Source organism: Egretta garzetta, unplaced genomic scaffold (assembly GCF_000687185.1).
Source record: "Egretta garzetta isolate BGI_Z169 unplaced genomic scaffold, ASM68718v1 scaffold9, whole genome shotgun sequence".
NCBI lineage: Eukaryota > Metazoa > Chordata > Aves > Pelecaniformes > Ardeidae > Egretta > Egretta garzetta.
The window spans coordinates 1,432,085-1,460,009 of NW_009260763.1; the positions used below are offsets into that span (position 1 = coordinate 1,432,085).

A 27,925-nucleotide genomic window follows, 5' to 3' on the forward strand; every position below is an offset into this window, starting at 1 on the left:
CAAGCACTTCAGTGCTGCTCACTGGTAGTTTGAAAGACTTTCAGACCTTCTTCTGGACCTACTTCTGTATGCAGTAAATGAATGCTTTGCTCATTCAGTATTGAGATTTCAGTGGTGTGAGATCAACCACTCCTTACGCTGACATTTATGTTATTCCTGTCACTCTGAAAAAAGAAGAAAGCCCATTTGCAAAAATCATATTTTTGAAAGAGAAGTCTGGCTCCGTTTGTCTTATAAAAGTCTACACTTAATGACTTTTTAAAAAATACTATTGTTCTAAGGTCAGTGGAAACTCCATTAAAGTGTTTCAGGAAATCGTGAGATCATTAGAGCAATGGAAATTGAAATGTATGCAAAGTACTCATTTCAAACACATCATAAAACAGGGGGCAAGAAATCAAGTGTGCTTTCTAGTCTTAGTGTATGTCCTGGTTTTGGCTGGGACAGAGTTGATTTTCTTCCTAGTAGCTGGCACAGTGCTGTGTTTTGGATTTGGTACTAGAAGAATGTTGATAACACCCTGATGTTTCAGTTGTTGCTGAGCAGTGCTTACATCAGTCAAGGACTTTTCAGCTTCCCCTGCTCTGCCAGGTGCAGAAGAAGTTGGGAGGGGGCACAGCCAGGACAGCTGACCCCAACTGGCCAAAGGGATATCCCACACAATATGATATCATGCCCAGCATATAAAGCTGGGGGAAGAAGAAGGAAGGGGGGGATGTTTGGAGTTATGGTGTTTGTCTTTGCAAGTAATCATTACGCTTGATGGAGCCCTGCTTTCCTGGAGATGGCTGAGCACCTGCCTGCCCATGGGAAGCAGTGAATGAATTCCTTGTTTTGCCTTGCTTGCATGCGCGGCTTTTGCTTTCCCTGTTAAACTGTCTTTATCTCAACCCACGAGCTTTCTCACTTTTACCCTTTGGATTCTCTCCCCTGTCCCATTGTGGGGGGAGTGAGAGAGCTGCTGTGTGGTGCTGAGTTGCTGGCCAGGGTTAAAGCACAACAGTGTAACATTCTCCTTCGGGACCACACAATTCCGAAGTGATTTTGTCATACTATATGCCAGCGACTGCTCCTAGCTTGCAGTGTCTACCAAAAGGTATTTTTCCTTCAGAGATGCCTGCATTGTTGCCTCTCAAATAGCCCTTTGAAACTAAGTGGAGCCATACCTTTTTCTCCTTTAGCTACCCTTGGAAACACATGGATGAGGAGTATTGTCCTCAGGAGAGTGGCTGATACCTAGAGCTACCACCCAGCAGGGAACAGACACCGTAGAGTCCACCCAGGTACAAGAAATCACATTCAGAAAGACAAGATTCATCTGAAAGCAACTGAGAGCATTGGAGAATCCAGATCAGCCACCAGAGCTGCAAGGCTTGTGCAAACACTTCAAAAGAAACCAAAAACCCAGAGAAGCACGTGTCGGCAGAGAGTTTAGGTCAGTGCTCAACAATCCTTTCATCCTCCCTGACTCCTGTGACAAGGTGGTAAGAGCTTCGGGGCAGTCCTGTAGGAGGGTACATCCAAACTCAGATGGATTGAAATGTTTATACCTTCAGGACCTGCTTCCCTTTATAGCTTAGAACCAACAGTGGGGGTCATTCTGATCCAAACTTCTGCCCCTTTTCCTCCCTCCTCCTGCCCCGTGTGCTTCTTGTTCATTAGGTCAAGCAGGAAAGGCTCTAGCACTTCCTTCCATTAAGCCAGTACTTGATACCATCTCTCGTGGAGATGTGAATCTCCTTTGGACAGGATGGGAGGGTTTGCCCTTGCTCAGACAGGTTACAGCTATTCCCATAACCGGCCAGGACCCTTAACAAGCACTCAGCTCACTGTGAAGCAGAGCCGAGCTGGGAAATGCTCAAATCCCAAGGTATAAAAGTTTCATATTAAACCTCCTATTCTGTACCCACACCATGTACCCTGCTAATCATGTCTTATATGATCTCATAAGTGTGAGCAAATGACACAGCTCATTACTTGATCTCCTTTGAGACGAGAGTTGATGGCAACCACACATGTGGAGGTGGCAGTGTTTTGGAGGGTACCTCAACCCAGTTCCCAGCTCAGTGTTTGGAGAGGCTGCTGGGACAAGATGTGCTAAGCTGACCCAGAAGGTCCCACCCCCTCAGAGCTCTGTGCCCCTGCTGCGTCCCACACGCTTCTGCACCCACCAGACTCCTAAGAGTGTCTTATCTGCTTTGGAAAGCAGGAGAAAAGTCGTCTGCAGAGAGAAGAATATGACCTTGAGCTGGTTCATCAGTGGAAAAGGACAGCAGAGCGGGTCTGAGGGATGGACAAAAACCTTGTCTCTGCTTCAGCAGATGGAGAGCTTCACCAGCTCAAGTGAGACTTACCAGGACCAGGGCTCCCTCCAACATGTGGGACATGGAAACCATTACTGTGCCCAGCACAGGTATTTTGGCAAAGACAGATAACGCCTCTTACTGCACTTTTCCAGGCATAAGAAAGCAAAAGCCGTGGCAGTAATAATGAGTTTTGTGGCATGTTAACCTGACTTACAAGGTCCTGCGTACCTTTACATGCGTCAGGACATGCAGGAGGTGGCTGGGAGGGAAGATCCAGCTGCAGCTTCCCCGTCTGCTCCGTCTCACTCACAGGTGTCGACAGCGGCATTTCCCATCCCGGGGCATCCCCCAGTGATGTTTGTTTGCCACGCAGTTGTGCTGAGCCTGGGAGCCAGGGCCTGCGGCCCCTACGCTAACAAAAGCAGCGTTTGGAAGGACAGCATTCGCGTTTGCTCTGTTTGCTATCGTGCATGCTACCATTACTTTACTAATAACCTATGAACTATGGCAAAGAACAGATTTGTTATTCAGATCAAATATAAGAATGGAACACCCAGTAGAAAACAAACCTGTGAAAATTTTCATTTCAGACGCATTTTCTCTTCAGCAGCTATCGACATGAGAAGTTTGGTTTATTGTGACTTCAAGTGACACCCTTAAACCCCCAAAATCTGGAGCAAAAATGAAGTCAAAACAAATGGGGAATGAAGTAATTCTGGTTTTATTTTAAATGTCAAAACAAGAGCTCACTTTGAACACTTTTAAAGTTAAAACAAATATTACAGAATATATTAAAAGTGCCATGTGGATTAGCTAAAAATATTTTTTTTTTGAAGAACCTTTTTCTCCCTCCCCTGAATTCCTGTGTCCACAGCAAGCTGTATGGTTTGAAAAAACACCAGGCAGAGGTTTAGCTGTTTCATTAGTTAGCCTCCCTGACCTTCTGGTTGAGCTTGTGTTTCAGTGTGCATGGAGGATTAGCAGATTGTTAATATAGCACCAAACCCATGTCTAGCCCCAAAATGTCATTTCAGGCAGCAAGAGAACAGAAAAAATGCGTAGGACATAGAAAATCCCACCCCACTAAATAGTCACAATAACAGGAGAGGAAGAGGAATCTGGAAGATCAAACTTTCTTCTGAAAAAACATTCCTGAGGACTTTTTGACAAAAGAGCAGGGGCACGAGTATCGATGTCATCAAAGTGAATGACTTCACCGGTGCAGTAGCACTGAAGTGCTCCAGTTCCTGGTTTATTACACCTCTGCCATTTACAGTAAACCCACAAAAATTATTCAGATGCCACATGGTCACGCAACCACCTTGGTGCCGAAAAGGATAAGGGTGAGGTTAAGAGTGAGGTCTTTGTGCATTCTGTTACATATTAAATCCTGACACCGAAATCTCAATAGACAGAGGCATTTTGAAGAAGAGAACAACTGAGGAAACAAACTAAGAAAGCAAATAAAAGAAAATTATTGGGAAAAAATATTATTATTGGTTATTGTTATTAGTTGTTATTGTTTATTAAGAAATTAACACTTCACTGTCTGAGCTAGGAGTTAACTAAGAAATTTTTAATCGCAATGAAGATAAAAACAGGATTTTTTTTTCCCTTTAATTTTCTTTTCTAACAGGAAAATAATTTTTCCCTGCAAATAAAGGATTTCTAGCACTGATGTCCACAAGAAACCACACAAAAGTGTGTGGGTTTGGATGTGCCATAGCTGCACAGAGCCGATCCTACGATTCAAAAATGCGAAAAGAAACAGTGGTGTGTGAAGATACATCAAAATGTGCATTAGCTTCCTTCATAATCAAATGTTTTCTGCTAGCCCTTTCTTTTCTGCCTTCTGTTCTGTGTCCTTGTTTGTCACTGGGTGCTTGTAGAGCAGGTAGAAGAACTGGACCTTGACCTTCTTTGGAGTCATAGAATCATCCAATCATAGAATCGTTTAGGTTGGAAAAGAACTCCAAGATTATCAAGTCCAACCGTTAGCCTAACCCCTGCCATCCCACCACTAAACCATGGCCCTAAACACCTCGTCTACCCGTCTTTTAAATACCTCCAGGGATGAGGACTTCACCACCTCCCTGGGCAGCCCATTCCTGTGCTTGACATTGCCTGAGTCATCACAAAACAAATGAATGTAAGAAGTAAACATGCCCTAGCAACTTACAGGTGCATCCTAGCTCATTTCTCTCAAAACCCCCCAAACATTTCTAAATGTGAAAGCAAAAACAGAAGGCAGATTAACCCTGATTACCATAAATCATTATTTCTAAGATACTTGCTGGGCTATACCCTCATGTATGTGTAGCACGTATAACAGGTGCAATTTATGGTAATACAAATAGCAAGAGCAGCAGTGATGGAAAAATACTTCCCTGTTTATAGAGTATTACGAAGCTTCACTCTGTCACTCTCTTTGCAAGACTTCTTTTTTCTCACCCCATCATTTGACGAATCCAGGTACACTTCTGAGCCGCTGAACGTGCGGGTGGATTGGCTACAAACGGGATGATGACCACACGCCTGGTACTTCTGTGCATGAACCCAGTGGCTTTTGATCTGACAGTGATCTCCGTGAGTCTATCATTTGTTTTCACTCTAATCTCCTTAAAGGTAAACCAAACTACCCAGATGTAATTGCAAAATCCAGGGACAGAGAATTATGTGCAGGTTGACTTCACAGATAGGAAACAACTGATAAGAGACCAGTATGACAGCTGACTGTAGTTAACCTTTAATTGGGATCCAGCAGCAGCATGTCCTTGCTAAATAAGCTGTTTCAAAAGCAACACCACACATAATCCCATCTTGTTTATGCAACAAGTAAAATTAATGGAAAAAGTTAACCTCTGGTCTGACATGACCATGTTTACGCTATAAAGCCACCATGCGGTGAGTACCATTTGACACCAAGCCTCAGGTAGGATTGCTTTGATTTTGTCTTTGCTTCACACTGTGAAACCAGTGCTTTAATGTCAACTTTGCAAAGACACCAAAGTTGGTTTGGTTTTTTTAAATAAAATCACCATTTACACGTACATGTATTTAAGCACAAGCAGGCCTCTTTAACCAGGTTTTTGTGTAAGCTTTTTTTCCCTTCTTGCTGCACCTCCCTCCAGTGATGTATTCTGATTTCCCAGTTTATATTCACAAGAGACATAGGTCAGAAAAAAAAAAGGCAAGCTGTGTATCCCCACCTAAGTTTATTGACCAAGTCCTTCACATCTTCATCCCTATGTTCCACAGTTTAAATGAATAGGATTTCCACGTGAAATGAAAACAGGGGGGTAAAGGTTATTTTGGGCAGTGCTGCCATACAAGATAGAGCTAGAAATACAAAACAGGTTTGCAGTGACCACTCTGCAGCAACACAGGTGGAATCTGTATGTCACTGCACCAGAGATGGTGGCCAGGAGCACCACCTGTGAAAAAGTAAGAACTTAGATGAAAAATGTGCATTGGAGAAGATGAGGCGTAAAGGTCCTAGAGGCTGCCAAGCTAATGGATTTATGCGAAAGAAAACAAGCAAGAGGGATTTGCAGGTAGCCATTCCTTGTGGCAAGGATGGAGCAATTGGGCAGGAAGGGAAAGGAGCTGAAGACTGAGAAGCAGAGCTTGACCTACCCAGCACCTCGAAGGGAAGGTGCAGAGTTCATAGGCAACCAGAGGAGAGCCTACAGGCCTCTGAAGGTAGTAGAAACACCCCACAAAAGCATAGAGTCAAGCCTATTTCTCAATGGCTTTTTAAACTGTGCAGGTGCCTGTTAAATAAGTCATCTCTTAGATGCTGGTGCACAGGAACTGTTTTGTTCTGACACCTATACCAAACTCCTTTAAAAGGGCAACTCAGAAATGTTCCTGGAGTCAATGTGCACAGTTCATAGTCCTGACTTCTTTAGAGAATATCAGTTGATTCGCTGGCCTGACAGAGGAAGGGGATAACGGAGATGACTTGTGGAGTTGATTCCTGGGCTTTCGAAACTACACCTTGACTTGGAGTATGCAAAGCAAGAGACAGTCCAGATACCACGGGCTGACCAGGACAGCGGGAGACCCTCAGGCGTCTCTCCCACTGTGACAGCTCTGCAAGGAGAAGACACCTGGGGTTTTGCCATGGAAAGCCACAAAATTATTTCTGTCAATATTCCTCCTCCAAACTTCATAAAAATCTGCCATTGTCCAATTTGCAGCCTCCGTGGAGAGCCTGGGCTGTACCTCACCCCCGGCTGGCACAGAATGACTGGTGGTCCCAGATCTCACAGCCCAATCACCAACCTCATTCAAAAAAGCTAAAATCTCAGAGAGGTAAATATCTGGCAGGCGAGCAAGCAGCCGACCCAGCTGCAAAGAGGCAGTCATCTTTCCCACCCCTTAGACCAATGCCAGCCTGCCTAAAGCCTTTTATCCGGGTGAAATTTCATCTGTTGCAGAGGAGCTCTGGAAGAGATGAGTCACTGAGAAAGATAAGGTCCTCAACGAGGCCATAAATAACAAAAGCAAATCCATTCATCAATACCACCCTTACATTTTAGGCCACTGAATTTGAGCCTAATGAAGTGCAGCGTGCAGCTAGTGAAGCCGAGGCTCAGAGGGGCCACGCAGTTTGTCACACAACCCGGCAGTAGATTTGAGACTCAGAACCATTTTTCCTGATCCTTCACCTGGCACCATGCCAGCCAGGGCCCTTCAGAGTCCAGGGCCAAGCCCCACGTTATATCTACTCATGCCCTTTCTCACTTGGTAGGACAGACCTCTCCATTTGGGAGCCTGTTCTTGTGCTGACAAGCCTGAAGTGGCCCAACCTCTGAAATAGAGAAATACTTTTGGGGCGCAACTCCAAGGCCTGTAGTGCTTGCCAGAGAAGCACACACCTCCTCCTTTCTGTTCCTCAGAGGTAATAAGCTTGAATTCAAAGTACTCCTCGGGAAGTTTCCCCAGGCAGCTCTCTGCACTGCTTTGAAGCACTCTGGCATGGTTAGCAATTGCTCCTAGCAGGAGTAGACTACCCTTTTGTCCTTCCCAGCTTAGTCAGGCCCTCAGTCAACCTCCTCTGCCAAAATTGAGAACCCGCCTAAAACCAGCAAGCAACCATCCATCAGCCACCATCAGCATCATCCTCCTTCAAACGACAAAGCCAAGACGACATATCCTTGAGCAAACGTGGGACAACTCAAAGCCGCTTGGGTCCTGGGGCTTGCTCAGCCTCTGCTGCTCTCAGGAGCTGTGCGATACCGGGGAGCCCCACGAAGGTGACCTTTTTGTTTAAGGGACTCCCCTTGCTGAGCAAATGCAGCTGCACTCAAATCTGGGCTTGCCCCTGCCTGCAAGGGGATGTTGCAGAGGGTAATAAATAACACAACTGCATTAGCCTGGTTGTGGCTGGAAACTTCCGAGGCTGAGATTAAAGCAGTGTACGAAGGGAGAGGAAAGGTGGGAAGTGGGCACAGGAGGCAGAAGGGAAGGAAGAATCAGTTCAGCATCCGGCTTTGCCTGCCGGAGCGATGGTGCCAGGGGCTGCATGCCCGGCCCACCCGCAATGCTGGGCACAGTGGCTGCCTTCGGCTTTCCGGCCCTTCTCAAATAAATGAGTTGTCACTGCCATGGCTTTCCAAGCAAAGGTCATATCTGACAAGAGCTCAGAACTAAATTACTCCTTATTTTCTCTCCGTTTGAGTCTGTTCACCCACAGGGCTTCTCTCCCTGTTTGGAGCTAATGAAAGGGCTGGTCTAAGTTGGGTACCGCAAGAGAGGGTCTTGTGTGCTAGGGCAAGATGCCCGTAACCTGAGTGAAGATAAAACATATCAGAAATAGGCATTCTTACCAGATGGTTGTGGTTTTAAACAAATTAAGCAACTGCTTTTTTCTAAAAGATTCCTTTAAAATGCAGGGAACAGTCCACCATGCAGTTAGCAAAAACTCTGCTATCGACAATGCCGTGGTGCCCTCAAGTGGATGCAAAACACTCAGAAACGTGCTACAGTCTGCGGCCTCCTCCTGAGCATGGGCCGAGCGCTGCGGTTTGCAGCCCCAGACTGCAAACACAGTGCCCGCCCACCCTAAGAGCCCTTTGCAATGCCAGAGGAGTAAATGCACTTCAAGATTAAAGGAGTGCCAGACCAAAAGTTTCTCAGTTAAGAGAAATGTCTTGTTCAAGAAATTATTTGATATGGCCGGGGGGGGGGGGGAGCAGCACATCGAGGGACTTTTGGGCCCAACCACAGACCAAATGCCATTGATCTTGATTCCCTTCCCAGATGCCCAGCAGAAAAGGACCTGGGAGTACTGGTTGACAGCCAGCTGAATGTGAGCCAGCAGTGTGCCCAGGTGGCCAAGAAGGCCAACAACATCATGGCTTGTATCAGGAATAGTGTGGCCAGCAGGAGCAGGGAAGTGAGCATGACCCTGTACTCGGTGCTGGTGAGGCCACACCTCAAATACCGTGTTCAGTTTTGGGCCCCTCACTACAAGAAGGGCATTGAGGCACTGGGGCGTGCCCACGGAAGGGCAGCAACAAAGCTGGTGAGGCATCTGGAGCACAAGTCTTATGAGGAGCAGCTGAGGGAACTGGGGTTGTTTAGTCTGGAGAGAAGGACGCTAGGGGAGACCTTATCGCCCTCTACAACTGCTTGACAGGAGGGTGTAGCCAGGTGGGGGTCGGCCTCTTCTCCCAGGTATCGGGCAATAGGACGAGGGGAAATGGCCTCAAGTTGCACCAGGGCAGGTTTAGGTTGGACATTAGGAAAACTTTTTTCACTGAAAGGGTAGTTAAGCATTAGAAGGGGTTGCCCAGGGAAGTGGTTGAGTCCCCATTCCTGGAGGTATTTAAAAGATGGGTAGACAAGGTGCTTAGGGCCATAGTTTAGTGGTGGGATGGCAGGGTTAGGTTAACGGTTGGACTTGATGATCTTGGAGTTCTTTTCCAACCTAAACAATTCTATGATTCTATGCAGTACTGTTTGCCTTCCTCTGGAAGTCAGTGGTTGATGCCAAATTGCCTGACACCAGGCCTTGCCGATGTGCCGTCCGGTCACCCTTCTGTGCCAGAAGCTGTTAAATACTCCAGTTTGCACCCTGCTGCTTCACCAGTGCCTGCCAGAAATTTTGCCTGAGCCAACTACTCCTTTCCCAGAAAATGTAAGGGTTAGCACAAGTTCAAGAGGCAGTTTAGGCGAGACGACCCTAGTCTGGGACAGAAGCAAGTTCAAGTGCGTGGATGTGAGCCACACAGTGCCCTGGCCCTCAGGAACGGGGAAGGAGCCTGGGTCTGCGCTACCTACCAGAGCAGATGCAGCTGCTGAGGCAGAGGGGAAGATGCTCCTCTGGGAGGTCTGTGTCATGTAAAAAGGGTGAAGGTGCAGTCTGGGCACTGCGCGCAGCAGATCTGTGAAACCAGCACAAGTCCTGACCCTGGCATGATGCTACTCATTGAGAGATGCTGCAGCGTTTAACCGGAAACAGATGCCAGAATCACCACTCCTCACAGCAAAGTCATCATCACAGCAGAAGACAGACAGAAAGCAGCAATAAAGATATTACCATAAAGAAAATCAGCAGTGAACTGGACATATAGGTTAACAGCACATTAGAAAAGACACAGGCCCCATTTATGGCTTTCTCCTTTCCATGTTTATGTTACAAATGTACCGTGCTCTTTGTCATATCAGAAAGATACAGGGGCAGCATAGGCTCCAACAGACGCCCTTAAAGAAGACAGGGAGGATCTTGAGAGGCCAGGGTGGAAATAAAAAGTCCCTGACACCCAGTTCACATAATTTTAAGAAATCCCTCATTTTTAAGGCTACACAATGAACCCGGCTGAGCTGACCACTCAGAGGTCATAGGGCAAGTCACGCTACTACTAGAGAGGACTTGAATCGCGGTGGGTGATGTAAAACTTAAATCAGCTAAGCACAGCTGTTAAATCGCCTCGGCTAAACACTCTGTGGGCAGAGGTCTGTTGGAAGGGCGATGCAGGTGCTGATGCACGTTCACGCACGTGCTCTGCTCGCTGCCTGTCATGGCCTTTTCCGCAGAGCTGCTCCCCAGCCAGGCATCCCCAGCCTGTCCTGGTGCCCAGGGCTCTTCCTCCCCAAGGGCAGGGCTTGGCATTTGTCCTCGCCAAATTTTATGGGGTTCCTGTTGATCCATTCCTGCCCAGGAAAAGCAGCCCTGCCCTCAAGCATTTATCATCTGCAAATTTGATGAGGATGCATTGCATCGCCTCCTCCAGGGCATTGATGAAGATGTTGAATAGGACACACCCCAGTGACAAGCAGAGAACTGCAAGGGTCTGTAAAGTACAACCCATTAGCCCCTGCTCCCTGAGCCCAGTCACCCAACCAGCATTTCACCCACCTCCTAGCTGTCCACCCATCCGCTCACCCCAACCCTAACATCCTGCCTTGGATACAAGAGTATTGTGGGAGGAAATGTCAAAAGCCTTGCTAAAGTCAAGGCAAACATCATCCCTTGCTCTCCCCTCATCCCCAGATCCAGTCATTTCATCATAGAAGGCAATCAGGTTGGTCGAGCATGACTTAATCTTCTGAGCAGCTGTGGAAAGAACCGGCAATATAAGACTAGAGGTACAGCAAATTGTTTATTAGAAGGAGTGTCCCTGGGTATATAGAGAAATCATGGGCAATAGGAGTCACAGGAAGGAATACAAGCTTCCTTAAAACAGAAAACTGAGTTCCGAAACAGGTATGTAATTTAGTTGCCCAAATCAGCTGCTTTAGAGCATTCCTGTGCAAAAGTATCCAACACACTGATAAAAATCCTGGTAAAGATTTAACTCTTGAAGGATTTAAGAAGAACCTGGTTACAGTAACTGTGAGGCATTGAAGGAGCGCATGGGCACTGTACCCTTAAAACACCAACAGCGCACGGTTCAGCGCAAGGGGCTGGTAGCAATGTAGCCCGGGCACCAGCAGACACCATTAACCAGCGTGTTTGAGCAGAAACAGCAGGTTTGGTCATGGTGTAAAGTCATAACAAATTTTAGTCCTGTACATTGGCAGATCAGTGATGTCCGACTCTGGACAAAAAAAAAAAAAGAATTGCCTTAGGAAACACAACTTTCAGGCACTGCCAAAAGGCTCTGTGTGCTTGAAGTCATCACATGTAATTTGCAGATCCAATGCCAACCTGGGAGAGATTTGATGAGTGCAGAAATTTTTCCCTGAGGATCCATCAGAAGTGAGCTAAAATATAGTCCAGCTCCAGTGGTGCGTCAGCAAAGTATTGTACAGCTCAGGCAACAATTACAAGAGCTGGAACACAAAATCATACCAAAGAAAAAAAAAAGGTAGAGCTATGAATACAAAAGATTAAGAAAAACCTCTTACTGGCATACGAGAAAAGTGTCAGTACAGGTAAGAACCTGTTTAAGGGCACCTAGACTCTGACTAATAAAATTATTTTACATATATAAATACAGAGATGTAAGAAGGCTAAAAGACATTTCATATTAGCTTGAAATTAATAGGTGGATTGAAGACATTGTCAAGACCTGCCAAGTTTATGCCTAAAGTTACAGGCCCATGCAAAGAAGAGACAGGACTGGTGACGCTGGCACACCAGCTCTTATACCAATGCTGGTATCAGTTTGGCATTGACCGGACAATGACATATTGTGCTAGAACATCATCACTGGTGATAACATACTCCAGGACAGTACTTAAAAACAGCATGAAGAGAAACCCACCCTACACACTGGCACTGCTTTGTTCCGACCGTGACACTTTGGGACAGTTGAGTAACCACAAAGGAAGCAAACTGGCACTCTGGCTGCTGCTGGCACAGGTCTGATTTTGATACAGCCACAACTCACATTAGAAGCTGGCAGTCATTAATGCAAATACAACCAGAAGCAGCAGTTACAGCAGAAACGCAACATTAAGCGATTAAAAGACGATGTTATGATCAGGGAAAGTAGTTCAGCTCGGGGCGCAGAAGATGTAGCAGAACATCCTTCTGCTGGGGAAGTCTCTTGTATTCAGTTCCTCAGTGCTCACTGAACACCATTCCTGGCCCCAGATGAAGTGATCTTCCCGGGCAGGTCTGGCCACGCCATCCTGGCAGCCTGAGGAGGGCACCGATTTACAGTCTTGCCTCAGACCAAGCTCCTCAGGCTTCCAATTCCTTTCCAACCAGCAAGTGAGATCCGCCTCTTGCCACCCTGGGTAGCAGCACTGCCTACAGGAAAGCACTGCTGTCCAGAGACCGCAAGGGCTAAAGCAGAGACTAAATATTACCAGATGCTATACCCTTACAGGAGGTTGGCATCCTCAAAAAATAGGAGAAAAAAAACGTAGAGACAACTTGGACAGCAATATTTCTCTTTACCAAATAGCCCCTAGATCTGTAAGAGCAAAAGCCAGTCGGTGTCCTTTTGTTAAGTAAGGAGGATAAAAGGGTTCCAGGATTTTCTTTTAGAAATAACAAGCGATCACAGATTAAAATAAAGTGGCAGGACAAACAAACAAAGGTAGGTCTAAGAATAAGGCTTTTGATTTTTAAAATCTGAAAGAGCATGAACAAAAAAATCTGTGAAACTTCGAAAAAAGTGGGAAAACTTCTCAAAAAATTATTTCTTATCTAAAAGTAAAGCTCAGATTGACCTTGCAAAGGGTACTAAAACAAATAGGAAAACAAGGACGATATACAGATAATGGAATTAACATATAATCCCAAGAGAAAGCAATTCTCTGCCTCTTTTTTTCAGTGAGGACCATATGTCTTCATGGAGCAAAGGCAGGACAGCCACTAATCTAATGTGAGTTGGAAGTGCAACTTCATTCGCGCTCAAGAGAAGGCACTGATCGCCATCTCAGAAGCATCGCTGCATGCTTGCCCCAAGCCATTCTTTCCTTAGCATCCAGTATTGGTCAGAAACTAGATATTAGGCTACATGGACCTTAATTCTGACCCCATCAGCTGCTCTTTGGTAATTCTGAAAGGAATGGCATACGAAATTTCAGGTGAGGTAGACTCATTTTAGAATGAGGGTAACATGCTTGAAGACCACCAAGATTTTAAAAAAGGCAAAAAGATGCTGATCTATGCAAGCCTGGTTAGCCTGATCTTGAACATATGCCTAGGTTTAAAAAGAAAAGCCTGTAACAATAACATAGAAAGAGACACAAAATACAGCTTGTGTTTATTAATGGTCAGTCAAACAATACAAAACAATTTATTTCCTCCTAACAGTGAGGAGGTTGGGATTCATGGCATGTATCTTGACATATGGCTTTTGGCACAACAGCCTCTTACTGGTTGAAACGGTTGTCAGGGAAGAAGTCAACCATTACAAGACAGATGACAACATACAGTACTAACGCCGGTCTTGCTCATCATGTGCATTTGGATGTCGTCCTGCTGGTCAGAAAGAAATCAGAAGCCTGAGGAGCTCAGTGCAAAGCAACACCAGTTCCAGTAGGCTGAAAAGAGGCTCTTAGAGCTCCTTCAAAGCTTAAAGATCACAGCTAATATTTTCATTGATGACAAAACCAGCATTCTAACAAAATTTATTGTCACCTCTGCTTCTATCACCCTCAGTTCAAAAGCAGTAATTCAGGTCTAGGTGGTTATCTTCCTGGGCAGGAGTAAAAATAAGTTGCAGTGAACTCAATCATCCAAAGAGCAGGTCAAGCACCTAGAAACAAAGCCAAAGCATTTCACCTGCATGCTGTGAGCTCAGCAGTTGGAGGTGAAGGGGGAGGAGGGAAGAAAGAGTTCTGTATTAGTTATTTTTTATTAGTTATCAACCACAACTGCTTAAGCCAACAAAAAGGATGCAGCCTAGGGACAGTACTCATAAAAGTATTCCCTGAAAAGACAAAGCAGTGATAATAATTCCCGCTAAAAGGCACCCGGTAAGACTTCTGAAGTAGTTTTGTCTTCCGTTCATCTTCTCTGAGCGTGGCTAACCAGGATGTGCAGAAGGGTAAAGACAGGTGACGAGGTGGGTGAGGAGCACGCTTGCGGCCCAGCCGAGCAGAAGGAAGGCTGGGAGAAAGCAGGAGGGCACCAGACTGTTCTCACCCTCCCAGAGGCTCTTGACTGCTCATAAGGCAGAACAGGGGAGGCGCAGTACCTCCATGTTTCTGGTTGGGCTCTTTTTTTTTTAAAATTGGATCCATTCGCTCCAGGAACTACAGTATAGTTTTGCTGCAGAGGAAAGCGGACGCTTCGTCTAGTCCTGTGTTAACACCTTCATCTTTCTTTTACGCTTGGCCCATCTTAGGGAAAGGAAATTTTTCATTATTAGGCTATGATGTTCTAAGAGATGCTTAAGATGAAAATCAATTAACCTCTGTGATACCTTATCTCAATACAGACTTCAAGTTATTATAATAATTGCAAAATTAAGAGAAAAAGGTCTGATATTTTGGTTAATAAGAATGAGCAAGTCTCCACTTGTAACGACTCCTGTTTGCTGTAAGCAAGTAAGATGAATAAGCTGTTACGGAAGATGTGCTCGGATGCACTAGCTTTGGATGCACAACTCATGCATTAGCTATGTGTACGGATTAACTCATTACACAACCAGTCTTTATATGCACATCCCTTCTGGGAACATACAGGTTTCCAGACATAGTCAAAAGCAGGATGTCCGAGATCCAGGAAAGTTTATTTTTCACTCGTCGTCCGTGAACCAGAACCTCGCTGAACTCAAAAAAATTCCTTGAGCAGTGGCTAAAGGGGCAAGATTTAGTGCTCTGATATAATGACAGACCACAAAGTGAACAGCAAATGCTGTGGGGCTCCTTATTTTCCAGCAGGCTTACTCCGGATCCTGAAAGGACCTAAACTCCAGGGCATGGAGGCCTTATGCTAGGAACTATGGTAGGAGTCTATCCAAATGATACCAGGCACCTGTCAAAAGTGAAACCCAGAAGAATTTGAAAAGAACACTGTGAACTCCTTGAACTGGCATTTATCCATGAAACCACTGCTGGAAAGCTTCCAGCTATTGCCCTAAACCTGGGAATAAGTGCATGCATATAGCAAAGTGTGAGGCAAGGTGCTGTGGGAAGGCTGAGTACAGGGGAATGGCGCAAAGGAAGGGCTAGTTAAACAAGTTTTGCAGGTCAGGTTATAGACCTGCCCATGTAGGAAAAAAAAACCCACCAGTGTGCCAAAGTGGTTTTTGGAGCTTCGCCACCTGCACCGACCTAAGCAGCCAGCAGAAATTGCTGCCGGCGTTATCAGCAGGCTATCTGCAAAATGTGACTTAGTGCCAACTGGGTCAGTATGTGGCTACAAGCCGAGTTGAGAAAGTTACAGCGCATACGCAGGACCTAAAGGTGAACCTGTAAGACCAAACCTCTAACAGGCAGACCTGAACCCTGCTCCTACCACAAAGCGCTGTAGTTGACTGCTCTGCTACTTGCTTTCCTGTAGCCTTGCTCCCAGCTTGCATCCAGGCAAAAGTCCATGATCCTAGCTTCCAGGCGTCCTTCTGAGGTACGGCGTATGATGTCAGCAGGGAGGTTACAGCGAAGTTACAAAACCTGCATGACTACTTGAGGCAGTAGCTCAGGTAGAAGGCAAAGGTGGGATGCCAGGTAACGTTGTACAGATACGGTCAAGCCATTGCCAGTACACAAAGTGCCTGCTAAAACATGATTGCTTTTCAGTTGACACCGATGTATCTAATCAAATACATTCAAAGGCTGCTTGCAAAAATTATCCTGTTGACAGGTATGGAGATTAAAATCAAGTATCTACTACCCAGAGAAATCCAACCACAGGGCTCCAGTTGAGGAATCTAACCATTGCCACAGTGGGTCAGAGCAAGAGGCGATGTGACCTGATACCCTCTTCCAACACGAGCCCTTTCAGCAAAGGTAAGCGATTCCATGTCTGGCAAAACACCCCAGATGCTTGGGATCAGAGGTTTAAAGGGAATTCCCAAGGCAGAGATTAGATCCACACCGCTTATATTCAGTGCCAAGGATCCTAACCTTCCTGAATGTACCTAATCTCTGTTTGAACACACTTACACCTTTGGCTTCCACAATATCCCCCTCTAACCTCATTTAGAATGTAATTACATTTTGCCTACTAAACCCCAGTATCTTCCTTTCATCTGTTTGAAAATTCTGACTGATCATTTCATCAGCTCCTAGCCCTTTTGCAATGCTGATTTCTCCCCTCCAGCACCCTACCAGTTTCCCGAGGGAGTCGTACAGCTTGAAGTCTCGTACGGAAGTGGTTCCATCCCTTTGGACACCTTCCCTGGTTCTCTCCGTATGCTCTAGTTCTACTAGATCCTTTCCAAGGATTGCAGACAGCGTTCAATCCAAATGCATGTATATAGCAGCACATCCATACTTTTTTTTTGTTCTCTTCCTTTCCCAATAATTGCTATTCTAATTGGCTCCTTCAGTACAAGGGTTGGGCAGACATTTTCAGAGAACTACACATAACGCAGAAGGACCTTCCCCAAACACCACTGCGAAGCTCCTTGTGTTATACGCATATTAGGATTTCCCATGGGAAATCCTTCGTGTTCTGTCAGTGTAGGCCTTCCTCTGCCATTTCATCAGCAATACGAGATGTTTCTACCTGTTTTTCCACAGGAAACTCTTAAGTTTTATTTTTCTGAATACTCCTGTATCAACAATCAGTCTGCTCTTTAACCCTAAGGTCACTTGGGAACGTGCGTTACCACAGCTCCTTGACCCACCTTACTGGTAAACTTCCTTGGGTGGGAATGACCAACTAGTTATTCCATAGCTTTCTATGGAATTCTATAGCTCTCACCCATTTACCTTTGCGATTTTTCTCCTTTGTCTTGGGACATTAGCTTCTCTTCAGAGCTGCTGAAGGACCTTGCATTAGTAGCTTTTGGAAAATCTAAATATGCCATATAGGAGGATCATGCTCATAGACTCATTGGCAAGAACCAAGTGGATTTGTAAGCATTATTTCTCTGCAAAACATTCTGTCCTGGTAGTTTGTATCCCCTCATTTTGGTCTTTAATGTATTTTTTCCCTTCGATTTATTTATTATGGAAGTTATACTTGGTAGTCTAATTTACAAGCTCCAACATTCCTGAAGGCCAGTATCACATTTACTACCTTCCATTTCTGCGTTCCTAAGGCTAATTAGAAAAAAAATAATAATAAAAAAAAAAAATCACACAGTAGTGCTTAGCACAGCTACTGCAAACCCCTTTAGACTCCTTCAGTCAATACGGCCTGGGCCTGGAAAGCTGTTAGCGCTTGTTCTATCAACTGCCCTAAAAAGCTGCTACTGGCACATCAGTTTCAAATAGTTTCTCAGACTGATCTCTTACAAAGCAAGGCTCCAACATGAAAACTTCCGAGTTCATCCGCTCTGAACACCAAAGCAGGTAACTTGCTTTGCTTTTCTGTCACAGTCTTCTCTTCCCAGAGAAGATGAGAAGCAGGAGTAGCAATGGGAGCATCCACGGAGAACAATGAGCCAAAAGCCAGGATTTCTTTGAACCTTCATCTGCTCTCCCTAAACCCTATTCTTTGCTCATATCTGCATTGCCCAGCACGCATCACCGCACGCAGTTAGGAAACGTCTTTAACTTTGCAGTGCCGGACCTCTGCTAAGTCCCAAGATCAGATTGAAAGAGATTTAGGCAGACACTTGCCTTTGAGTCAGGTACCTGAGTCCTGCTCAGGACTCAGAACTCCTACTTGTCTCATTACTGAGGTACCTTATCGTCTATGTAAAACTCACCCAAGCACTACAGGGCCACCACTGCCCATGCCCACAGGCGTCAGAAAGCGGCATCTGGCCCCCTTTTACCTCAACTGTTGTGAATTTGGAAACCCTGTCTCAGCAGCTAAGTTCCTTGAAGGGCCCAGGCCAATAGGTATGTCCAAATCACACATAGCAGAGACAGCCACGGAAGTTTTGAGTTGCATGACAGCACAATAGCTAGCGCATTTGCCAGCTGCAGGCCTTCCCCTGCCTAAGGGGCAGTGCCCCTTGGTGGGATGGCTCCGGAGTCCCTCCACCACATGGCAGCTTCTGCGGTGCCCAGGGCTCCTCTGCCACAGTGGAAGGGATGCCACTGCCTTCTGCGGCACAGAACTGTGCATCTGTAAATCAGACCCCCATTGTATGAACATCCAAAGGCCACGGAGATGACAGAATTTTACCCCCGTTAAGAATATTTCAAAGCGTGATGCTACTCTGCAAGAGCTGCATCGAGAGCTCTGTCCTGCCCCAGTCACCAAACGCAACAAGCGTTGGACAGGCTTGCGGTGAGACACAGCTTTCTGCCAAACCTGCAAGCAGACAGGACAAGGAACATAAGGAGCAAAGACTCACTGAAATATTTTATCCAAGAACACACAGGAAGCAAGTATCAGTGCCAAAAATCTAATTCATATTTCCTTAAATATAGTTACTTAATTTATTTTTAATTGGTTTTCAACAGCTACATAAAATAGGGAGAAAAATCTTGAGAGAGATAAACAAAGCCTAGAACAAGCAAGTATTCAAAGTTTACTTGCGCTTACCATGAAGCACGTACATTAAGTGGATACAGAGACAAGCCAGACATCTCTCAGTTACTGTAAGATGCAAGACCAATAGGCTTCTGCTGTTTAATCACTGACCTTTTCCTAGTGTTTATTAAGGGTTCAAAACAGCGGCACCACTATTCCTCATTAAATTAGTCATCTCTCTCATTGCAAAAGGTGTCTGGATTTTAGCAACTCATCTGATTAGAGCTGGCATCTTGGAATTGCATCACTCTTTAGCTGTGGATATTCCAGCTGCCAAGGGGAGGAATTGAGGTGAGGAGTCAGATTTTTATCTCGGGTTTCATTTCAGCAACTCCCATGAAAGTGTATGAAGTGTACAAAGACTCTCCTGTTTCCATACAGGGGTAACACCTCTATATCCTACAAGGAATCACACTACATTGCCCGCTCCATTCTTTATAGCCTTTATCTTGCAAGAAGATTTATCTCTTGCTTTATGTGGAGCAGTGAGCAAACAAGGGCATACCCTGCAAAGCTCACGGACAGACAGACAGGCTTCCTGCTCTTGGCAGGTGGGCACAGAGTTGGGAGGTGATGCATGCCTTGAGCAGGGAGGGAAGACTTTTATATTAGCAGCCTATACATAGCTGAAAGAGGATGCGTCTCAACCATGTAAGTGTTTAAGAAACAAATATGCTAAAAAGTAGTATTTGTTTTATTGTTGCTGTTGAGAACTCGTGCAAACTGGGGGAGCAGCAGGGCAATATGAGAGTCTAGACAAGGGGAAGGAAGCAGCAAGTGGTTTTCAGCTCTTACTTGCCATAACTGGCACCTGCAAGGATTAGCCTGTGATCCTTGCTGAGGAGCTCAGTAGTAAGCCAGGCTTCAGAGGCGGACTAGAACTCAACTGTCCAATTTTCAATTTGATACTTATCAGCACTCCCAGAATTACTTATCCATGTAGCATAAAACCACTATCAGATGCTTAAAGGAAGAACAGAAACCCATAGGAGGGACCACAACAGAGCGGGAATTTGACCGCTTGCCTTCAGACTAACTCACACCCTGCTCTGCACTCTCTACTGTTTGGAGTTTAACCATTCCCTTCCCACCCTGCTACACGTTCAGCAGCAGGAGCTTGGAGTGCCTTTTACAAAGCCAGATGAGAAGCAGGAGTCTGACTCCTCCAGGGCCCCGGGGAAAGGCTCATCTTGCTCCTTGGACAAGTAGCCTGAGAGCATGGAGCTATGCAAGAGAACAGCCTCCTTTTTGTGTATTTGTCAAGGATTCAATTCTGGGTGTGGGGACACCAAGACAGACTGTAAGAGCAGAACCTTCAAAACTTAAGACTCCACTTACAGCTGTTGGGGCTGAGTAATGCTATACCCATCCATAAATAAAAAAAGGAAGTCACCCTTCTGCAGCTAGGCTTTTCTTAGACTTTACTGCGTAAAGGTTTTTTGGACCACAGTATTAGATTTAAAGGTTGCAAGTTTCCAAACCCATTTTTTGAACAAGAATTATTTAAGGGAACTTACTGAAGCTGATATAGCTTCATACTGTACATGTGCCCAGTAACAGTGATTACAGAGGCATGCTCTGGTTTAGTCAGCCATCTTTTCTCCCCATTTTATACATACACAGCACCCTGAACTGTGGCCTTGAGGGTGACAGTAGAGCATGACAGGCATTTTGTAATCTTGAGAAAGATTCAGGCAGCAACCTCTGTTACCCAGCATTTAAGACCAGTATTATCTGCCCTTTAAAGCTACTCATGCATAGCTATTCCATACTTCACACACACTTTTAAGATCCCAGCAGAATCTGAAAAAGGAGATGGTTGGACTTGATGATCTTAAAGGACTTTTCCAACATAAACAATTCTATGATTCTAAAGCAAAAAGAAAAGCTAACAGGAATAGACTGAGGGCCAGTAAGCGGCAGCTGCCAAGGTAGGCAGACATCTTGTAGCACGTCACTGAAGCAGGGAAGGAGTATGAATCAATTACCTATTTGCAATGGAAAATTTTTATTTAAAAGGGATGACTGATAACAACCCACTGCCTCTCACCAGCCCCAGTCCTCTTTCATAAGCTCCTTCTCGTGCCAGCTATATTTCCTGGGGGTTCTTTAGCAGTCATGGAATGAGAAAAAGGATCCATAAACCATAGTCTTTACCACAGGAAAAAAAAAAAAATAAGGCATGCAGTACTGCTTCTCTGCATATTTAAGACTAACCAGAGAAGCAAAACAGTGAAAGTTAACAATTATAACATTAGAATAACCATGCAGAAATATTTCAGGGTCTGTAATCTAGACAAATAGTGAGAGACATTTCAATAATAACTCTTCATGAAGATGTTTCTGCAAAGATTTTCTTCACAAGTTTTCTTCTGAAGAGGCTGATACTTCTTTTCCCCCTCTCCAGAGAAAGTCAGAGATAGTGTTTCAGTTCCCACGCCATAAGTAGTCTCCCACACTGTCTAAAATATGAAAGGTGCAGAACATTAACATTTTTAATTCAGTAGCTTCAAGCTTTGTAACTTTAACATTTATGTAACAGACAAGGGACATACAATTAGTGTGTGCACTCATTATGCTTGAAATACTACCGAACTTCCGCAGGAATACAGAAGTCTGGGATTTTAAAAAAAAAAAAAAATCAGAACTGGAGCATTACAGGGAACAAGTCTTTTAACTTTTTTCCCCTAAAAATATGGGCTAGCTCCCCTCATCCCCACAGAGGACTGACTGAGACTCCACAATCTGTTCCATACAATAGCAATTAGATTAATAACAAAGCTAAGTTTATCATTCCAAGTTTGCCCTTACAAGGGAGGCATGCTGCTCCTGCGTGTGCCCTGTCACTGGGGCGAGCACACGTTCTCCTGCACTTCAGCCCTCCTCCCCAACCGGGCTGAGGGGAGAAGGGAGCAGCCGCAGGGGCAGTTCCCACTCCCAACCACTCTCCCTGCGCAATCCGGAGAATCACTGCTAACCTGAAACAAAGGAGGGCAGGTGCTGAACAGACACAGGAACACCACACCCCGCCAATAATTAATGCTCTTTTACAAGCACTTGCCCTGTCCCAGCAGGATAGCCCTTTGGCATATGAAGGTAGTGAGGGCTTAGGGTTTTGAAACACAGACATTAAGCAGAGGCCTGAGAAAATTACAGAAATACTATTCTTCATTAAAGAACTTATTTTTAAAATTATTTGAGGAATTGTTTTGCTGCTTCGAACGAAAGAATTAAGAACAAATTTTCCCACCTGCCAAGGGGTGCTTTTATTATATTAGCAAGCTCTGAAAACCTTTAAAAATGAGAGCTACTAAAGTTTGGGAAAAAAAATACAATACTTCCGAGTTTCACGTATCACTCAAAATCAAAGTCTGTGCCATTCTTCTCTCTCATTCTTTGGTTCTTATAGGGCTATGAAGCAATCAAAAACCTGATAAATCAATGGCAGGAAAGATAGCAAGAACATATTGAAATAAGGTCTTTCCTCCAACCTTGTTGTTGAGATGGGTATTTACAACTTGCTATCTCTTTTTTTCTTTGCTATTAACTTCAGATCAAGACCTTATGATAGCGCTATGAGCGATACTAATAAAGCTACTACTGCTCAGCGTGCAAGCATGAAAAAAAGTTGTGTTGGGAGCTGAAGAATCATGCGAAGTACAGTGCCATGCTGCATCTGCATCACTGCAGAAAGTGCTGCGTCGTCCAGGGATAAACGGTAACACATTTTCTTTAACTGAAGTTGTCAGTAAAGGCTAATCCCCATCAACACTAAAGAAAAGTAGAATATTCCTATAGATATAAGATAAGCTTAAAAAGAGAAGGTAAAGGTATCTCAGCCCTGCTAAACACGTGGCAAAGGCAGTGGGAATTCCTCTCTTCTAGGGTCAAACGGTGCGTTCTCAAGAACAAAATCCACATCCTCAGAACATCAAGTACAACTACCCAGTATTTTGTGATGCTCAAAGTCATTTGTAAGGATTCTCTGGACTCCAGCCGCATCTTCCCAAGGCACCGAGACGTCTTGGCTTAAGCAAGCCTCCAGCAGTGAGACCAAGCAGTTTTCCCTCCCCAGAGAGCAGACCTAATCAACCGGCCAGATGGCATGCAGGTGACAGAAGTGCTATGAACACACGCTTCCACCAGAGACAGAAAGACTTTCCAGGCACTTGATCTCCGCTCCAGTACTTGGATGCATAAATCATACTTCTGTCTGGTAGTAAAACCTGGCAGTTTAAACTAGACTACCTCCCTTCTTCAGAGGCTTTATGGAGATTTCACAGTACCACAGCACTGTTACAGGTTCCGGTTAATAGGTAACCAGTAGCACCATGCCACTCAGGCTTTTGATCCTCTAAATCTTTCGAGAGTCATGGAAATGAAAGGTAAAGAAATCAACTGGTTGTAAGACTATCAGTGAGACTTAACCTTCTGAGACCGAAAACGAAACAATGAAATCCTGTGAATCCAGGCAACCTGAATTAAAAAATACTCATAAAGGGGGAAAGTGAGTATTTAAAAATAAGGTTACAATGAAAGACAAACCTCGTTCAACTTAGGCCTTTGTGAAGCATTACATTACAGCGTCCCAATAGGAGTTATCCAAACTTAAATACAAAAGCTGTCACAAAGACTTTAAAAAGTTTCATTGCTCTTCTGAAGCTAGGGAAACATGAACTCAGTGGTCCAACACACAGAAATTGTCAAGGAAAGCTTCCTTAGCGCTGACCTTCAACTTTTTCCGTCAACTGATCAAGGATATGGCATACTTTCAATTCATACAGATAAACAAGGAAAGACCCACTTTAATAATGAAGTTGGGATCTTTATATGCAGGGCTATTATGAAGGAACAACAAAACAGACTAATTCAAAATGCTTGATCAAGAAAGCAAGCTGACAAGCTCCATGTTTTAGAAGGTATCCAAAGACAGTATGGCAGCTGTCATGAAACCGAAGGCAAGATTTTTTTTTTCCATTTTAAAACTATTAGATATTATTTTAACATCTTTCAATGATTCTAAAACTAAAACTCATACACTTGCACCAGAAATGTAACTTAGTTAAAAAAAACCCTGATCAATCCACTAACAATCATGTAAAAACCAGTCCTGCTACACTGAGTACATTTTAAAGAGTGCTTAGTATTAGTGCTTTTAAAAATCCAAATTAGTGATTTCTGACCATTGTGAATCTTGATGGGGTTTCTATTATTTTGAAATTTGAAAAGCATATTGGATTTATAGTAGCATTTTTAGTAGAACAAAAGCCTTTTTATTCACATAACTCTTTAGAACAGTACTGATGCTTCCACAGTGTCACTTAACCACAGGAACAGCTCAAAAACTAGGCGACATTTACATGTATCTAACAGTATTGTAACAGATCACTTATATAAACAGAGTGCTTATTTCCTAGTTATGATAAAACTGGACACAACAGATATTTGTTGGCAAAGGACAGAACAGCATAACACTCTGTTCATATCACAGGAGGTATTTCAAGAGATATTTGCATGTTTTTCATGTATACCGATTGGCATTTTACAAACTTTTTTTTGGTTTAGCTTCAGGGGTATATAAAAGAGCTTGAAGGTTCTCATACAAGTTTTTGTACTCCAAACACTGTAGTTCTTTGTTACTTACAAAAACCATAATCACCAACTGGCAATTTTCATTGTTCAATCCAAGTGACTGCAAGTGATCATGCAAAGAGTGAAACAGCCCACAGTGAAAAGCATTCAATTTTTTTTAATGATCTGCAAGCATCATCAGAAGACACAAATAACATTTAAAAATGTGAACTTTATGCCGAGTGTCCTTTTAAAAGCTAGCAGCACAAAATATTTTTTGAACAGACCAGAAGTCTCTGCTGCATCCCGAAGAGTAGTACATCATTTTGTTGTCCATGATTTTTGACTCCCAAGTTTTGCAAATGCTGATACGTCAAGACTTTCACCACTGTTGCACTGTTCATATAAAGTCTGAAAGTTAAAAACACCACAGGTATTCAGGTAAACACAGCTCTATTGCACATGAATTCAAAATGTGTCTTTATAACAAACATTACCACTTGAAATAAGTCGTAAGATACTGAAATGTTCCAAACCCCATACAAATCTCTCTCTCAAATCAGAAAATAAAGATACACTTAAGACAGCATAATTATACCAATTGTAATGCAATGTAATTCCTAAAAGAAAACACATACACTGACTTAGCAGCATGAACAAAGGTATAGAGCTTCACAAGTTAGGAGAGAAGAAAATAATTACCAAGATTTAAAATTAAATTTACTCCATTAATTGTCTCTGATGTGGAAACACCAGCATGGAAGAGAGAGGTATTCGCATGCTCAGGGTGAGCAAGCTTTATGTGAGGTAGGAAAATTAGCAGCCACAAACACACCCACACCAAAGTATTGTTGAAAGGATAATCTCTTGTTCACTCCCATATTTAAAAGAAGTCAGGTATGACTAGCAGTGTAAGTGTAAATAAACTTCTTCAGGTTTACTTTATGCATACTGAATTTGCTTTCCTCCCCATGAAAGCAGCTTTGTATTCCATCTCAACTTATTACATGTTTGACCACCACCACCTCTTCTGAGCCACAGGTGGAAAGAACAGAGTTCGTGAAGTTACCAAGCTTCTCTTTCCGGCAGTAACCAAGAATCATAATACCTCAACATACAGGGACTAATTTACACATAGCAATGCACTGACAGTTCAGCAACTTCCAGGAAGCAAGAACGGTTGCAGTCCAAAAGCTTGCACACTTAACAGATCAATTTAGATCATTTCTCCATAACAATTGTTCTTAAATTAGAAGATCTACTACAGTTTTCGGGCAGCTTAAAAGCAAAGCAGCACAGTGAGGACTGTTTTAGAGAAGAAATGCTAGGGCAGTGGGGAATTTGGAAATAAAGCAATACAGATAATACTGGGAGGTGGAAAGCAGACAAGCAGCTAAATTTAAGATTACCATTGTCCTTTCAACCTTTCCTATTCAGAAGGATGTGGAGAGATTCTGGATGCTTGCAAACAAAAGCACTGTGTAATGTTTTTCCAGCTATGATTAAAGCTTTGACATATGTATCCTTTCAATTTTAGCTACCAAACATTCTAACCTTTGTTTGCACATGAACATGTACTACCGTACAAAAACAAAAGAAAATGTACTTACCCTAGCAGCTCTAGAAATGGAGTTGGGAGAATTCAAGCCGACAAGCTGGCCAAGGATACGTTTCATTTCCTCTGTTGTTCCTTTTGCACTTGGAACACCTGCAGTTAATTTATAATCATACTGAAATTGTATACAACTATGTATAAATTACCAGTGCAGTTTGTAAGAGTTATACAAGAAGTCAGTTTTGAAATTAAGAGTTTAAGAATTAAAATACAGAAGTCTCTTCTGAAATATACATAGGCACCAGACAAAACAGATTGTTACACCAGCAAGTGGAAAACACATGTAAGACTAAACCATTTTGTTTTCTTAAACAGACTTATAAGTACTATTTAATAAAAATGTATTTTAAAATAAAAGTACCTGTTTGACAGTGACTTTGAATTTGAACATAGGGATGTATCAGCAACTCCGAAACAGATATTCTCTGTTTAGGATTTCTTATTAAACAGCGCTGCAAATGAAAAAAAGAAGAGGAAGAATGCTCCTGCCTGTAAATTAAGAATTTTCCTAGGAATTAACAGTGAGGCTATTTAAAAGACCCTGTAGATGCAGGTCTGAACTTCTTACTGCCAAACTACATACTCAGACTCAACTCAAAATACAACAACAGATTAACCTAATTGCCTTCATTAGCAATTATCTTCAGAGTAAAGTTTGGTACCCTGCTTTACTCAAGCAACAATGTCGAAAGAGGTGAAGACCAGAACATACAATATCCTTTATACATGAAATTACACGGAGATTTGAAAGTTAAGAGGATAAGTGTTTCTGGATTTCAGTTTGTTACCTGCTGAGCAACACAATTAGGGCTCAAGTAAAAGCATATGCCAAGTTTCAAAAGCAGGTAAATATGCAGGGTGAGGGAAAGGGTTGGCAAGTACAGAAGCTACTGTATTTACTTTGGGTTGTTCAGCCAAAGGATTTCAGCCAGGCTGCTTTAAATGTTTACTTGTTTATTTGCTACTGAGCTGAAAATGGACTTCTACTATAGAAACGATATGAAGTGGCTCTAGCTTCATTAAGTCTTCTTTTGGAAAAAAGGCCTGTTACTACAAGTAGCAGTGAGCATTTATTTGTGAAAAAAGTTTCCCAAACACAACTCGTTCAGTTTAAGAAAATATCCTTTAAATAAAGAAGTTGCCATTATTTGAATCAAAATTAATCTTCAGGGACAGTTACCTTCAGCACGTCTTGAAGATCCTTCTCAGCAATATCTGGAAATTCTATTTCATAACTAGGATCAACAATAGCATGCAGTTTATTAATTGGATTTGTTATATGTTGAAATGGAGTCCTTCCATATGTCATACAGTACAAAATGCATCCCAATGACCACACATCACTTTTGGGACTTATCTAATAAAAAAAAAAAATTAAGATTACTCCTCACTTTAGGAACTGTCCCTTCAGTAATTTTTATCATATAATTGTACAGTCATTTTACTTAACAATATTTTAACATCTATTTTACATTGGATAACAGATCTTAGTAACTATCACAGAAAATCACCAAGACAGCATACCATTATCTGCTAAGACAGTGGTGTAGCTTCATTCAGTAACATTCCATAAGAAAGCTATTTTTATTGATCATCTTTGGAAATCAACTTATTTAACAACTTAAAATAAAATTAAAGGTACCTGTTAACAAGTTGAACAGCAGGATTTTAATTTCAGATTTATGAGTAAATACAAATAAAAGCATAGTAAATTAATTCAATCCAGAAGCCAGTAAGACATCACAGCTAAGTCCCCAAAGTGGGAAGCCACAGTTCAGTTACTCTGGATTTAAAGGATTCAGATCCAGATTTCAAACACCACAGCTGGGCTGTTCCTTAAAGGAGGAATTTCCACTTCTGTTGAAGTCAAAGCACTTCAAGAAAAGCACAGAAAGTTGGGGGAGTGGGGGAGAGCAGGGA

At 43.4% G+C, this 27,925-nt stretch overlaps 1 protein-coding gene across 2 annotated transcripts in view; it reads right to left on the reverse strand.

The window, feature by feature from the left end:
- Nucleotides 1–24,708: 24,708 nt before the first annotated feature.
- TTK (TTK protein kinase) overlaps nt 24,709–27,925 on the reverse strand; it is a 26,646-nt gene continuing 23,429 nt past the window's right edge. For both annotated transcript variants that reach the window (XM_035901484.1, XM_035901483.1), the window contains exons 19-22: nt 27,186–27,362; nt 26,367–26,457; nt 26,001–26,098; nt 24,709–24,801 (exon numbers count right to left, since the gene is read on the reverse strand). In XM_035901484.1, the coding sequence (XP_035757377.1) occupies nt 24,712–24,801; nt 26,001–26,098; nt 26,367–26,457; nt 27,186–27,362 (456 nt within the window). In that variant the 3' untranslated portion in view covers nt 24,709–24,711. The remainder of the gene's footprint in view (nt 24,802–26,000; nt 26,099–26,366; nt 26,458–27,185; nt 27,363–27,925) is intronic.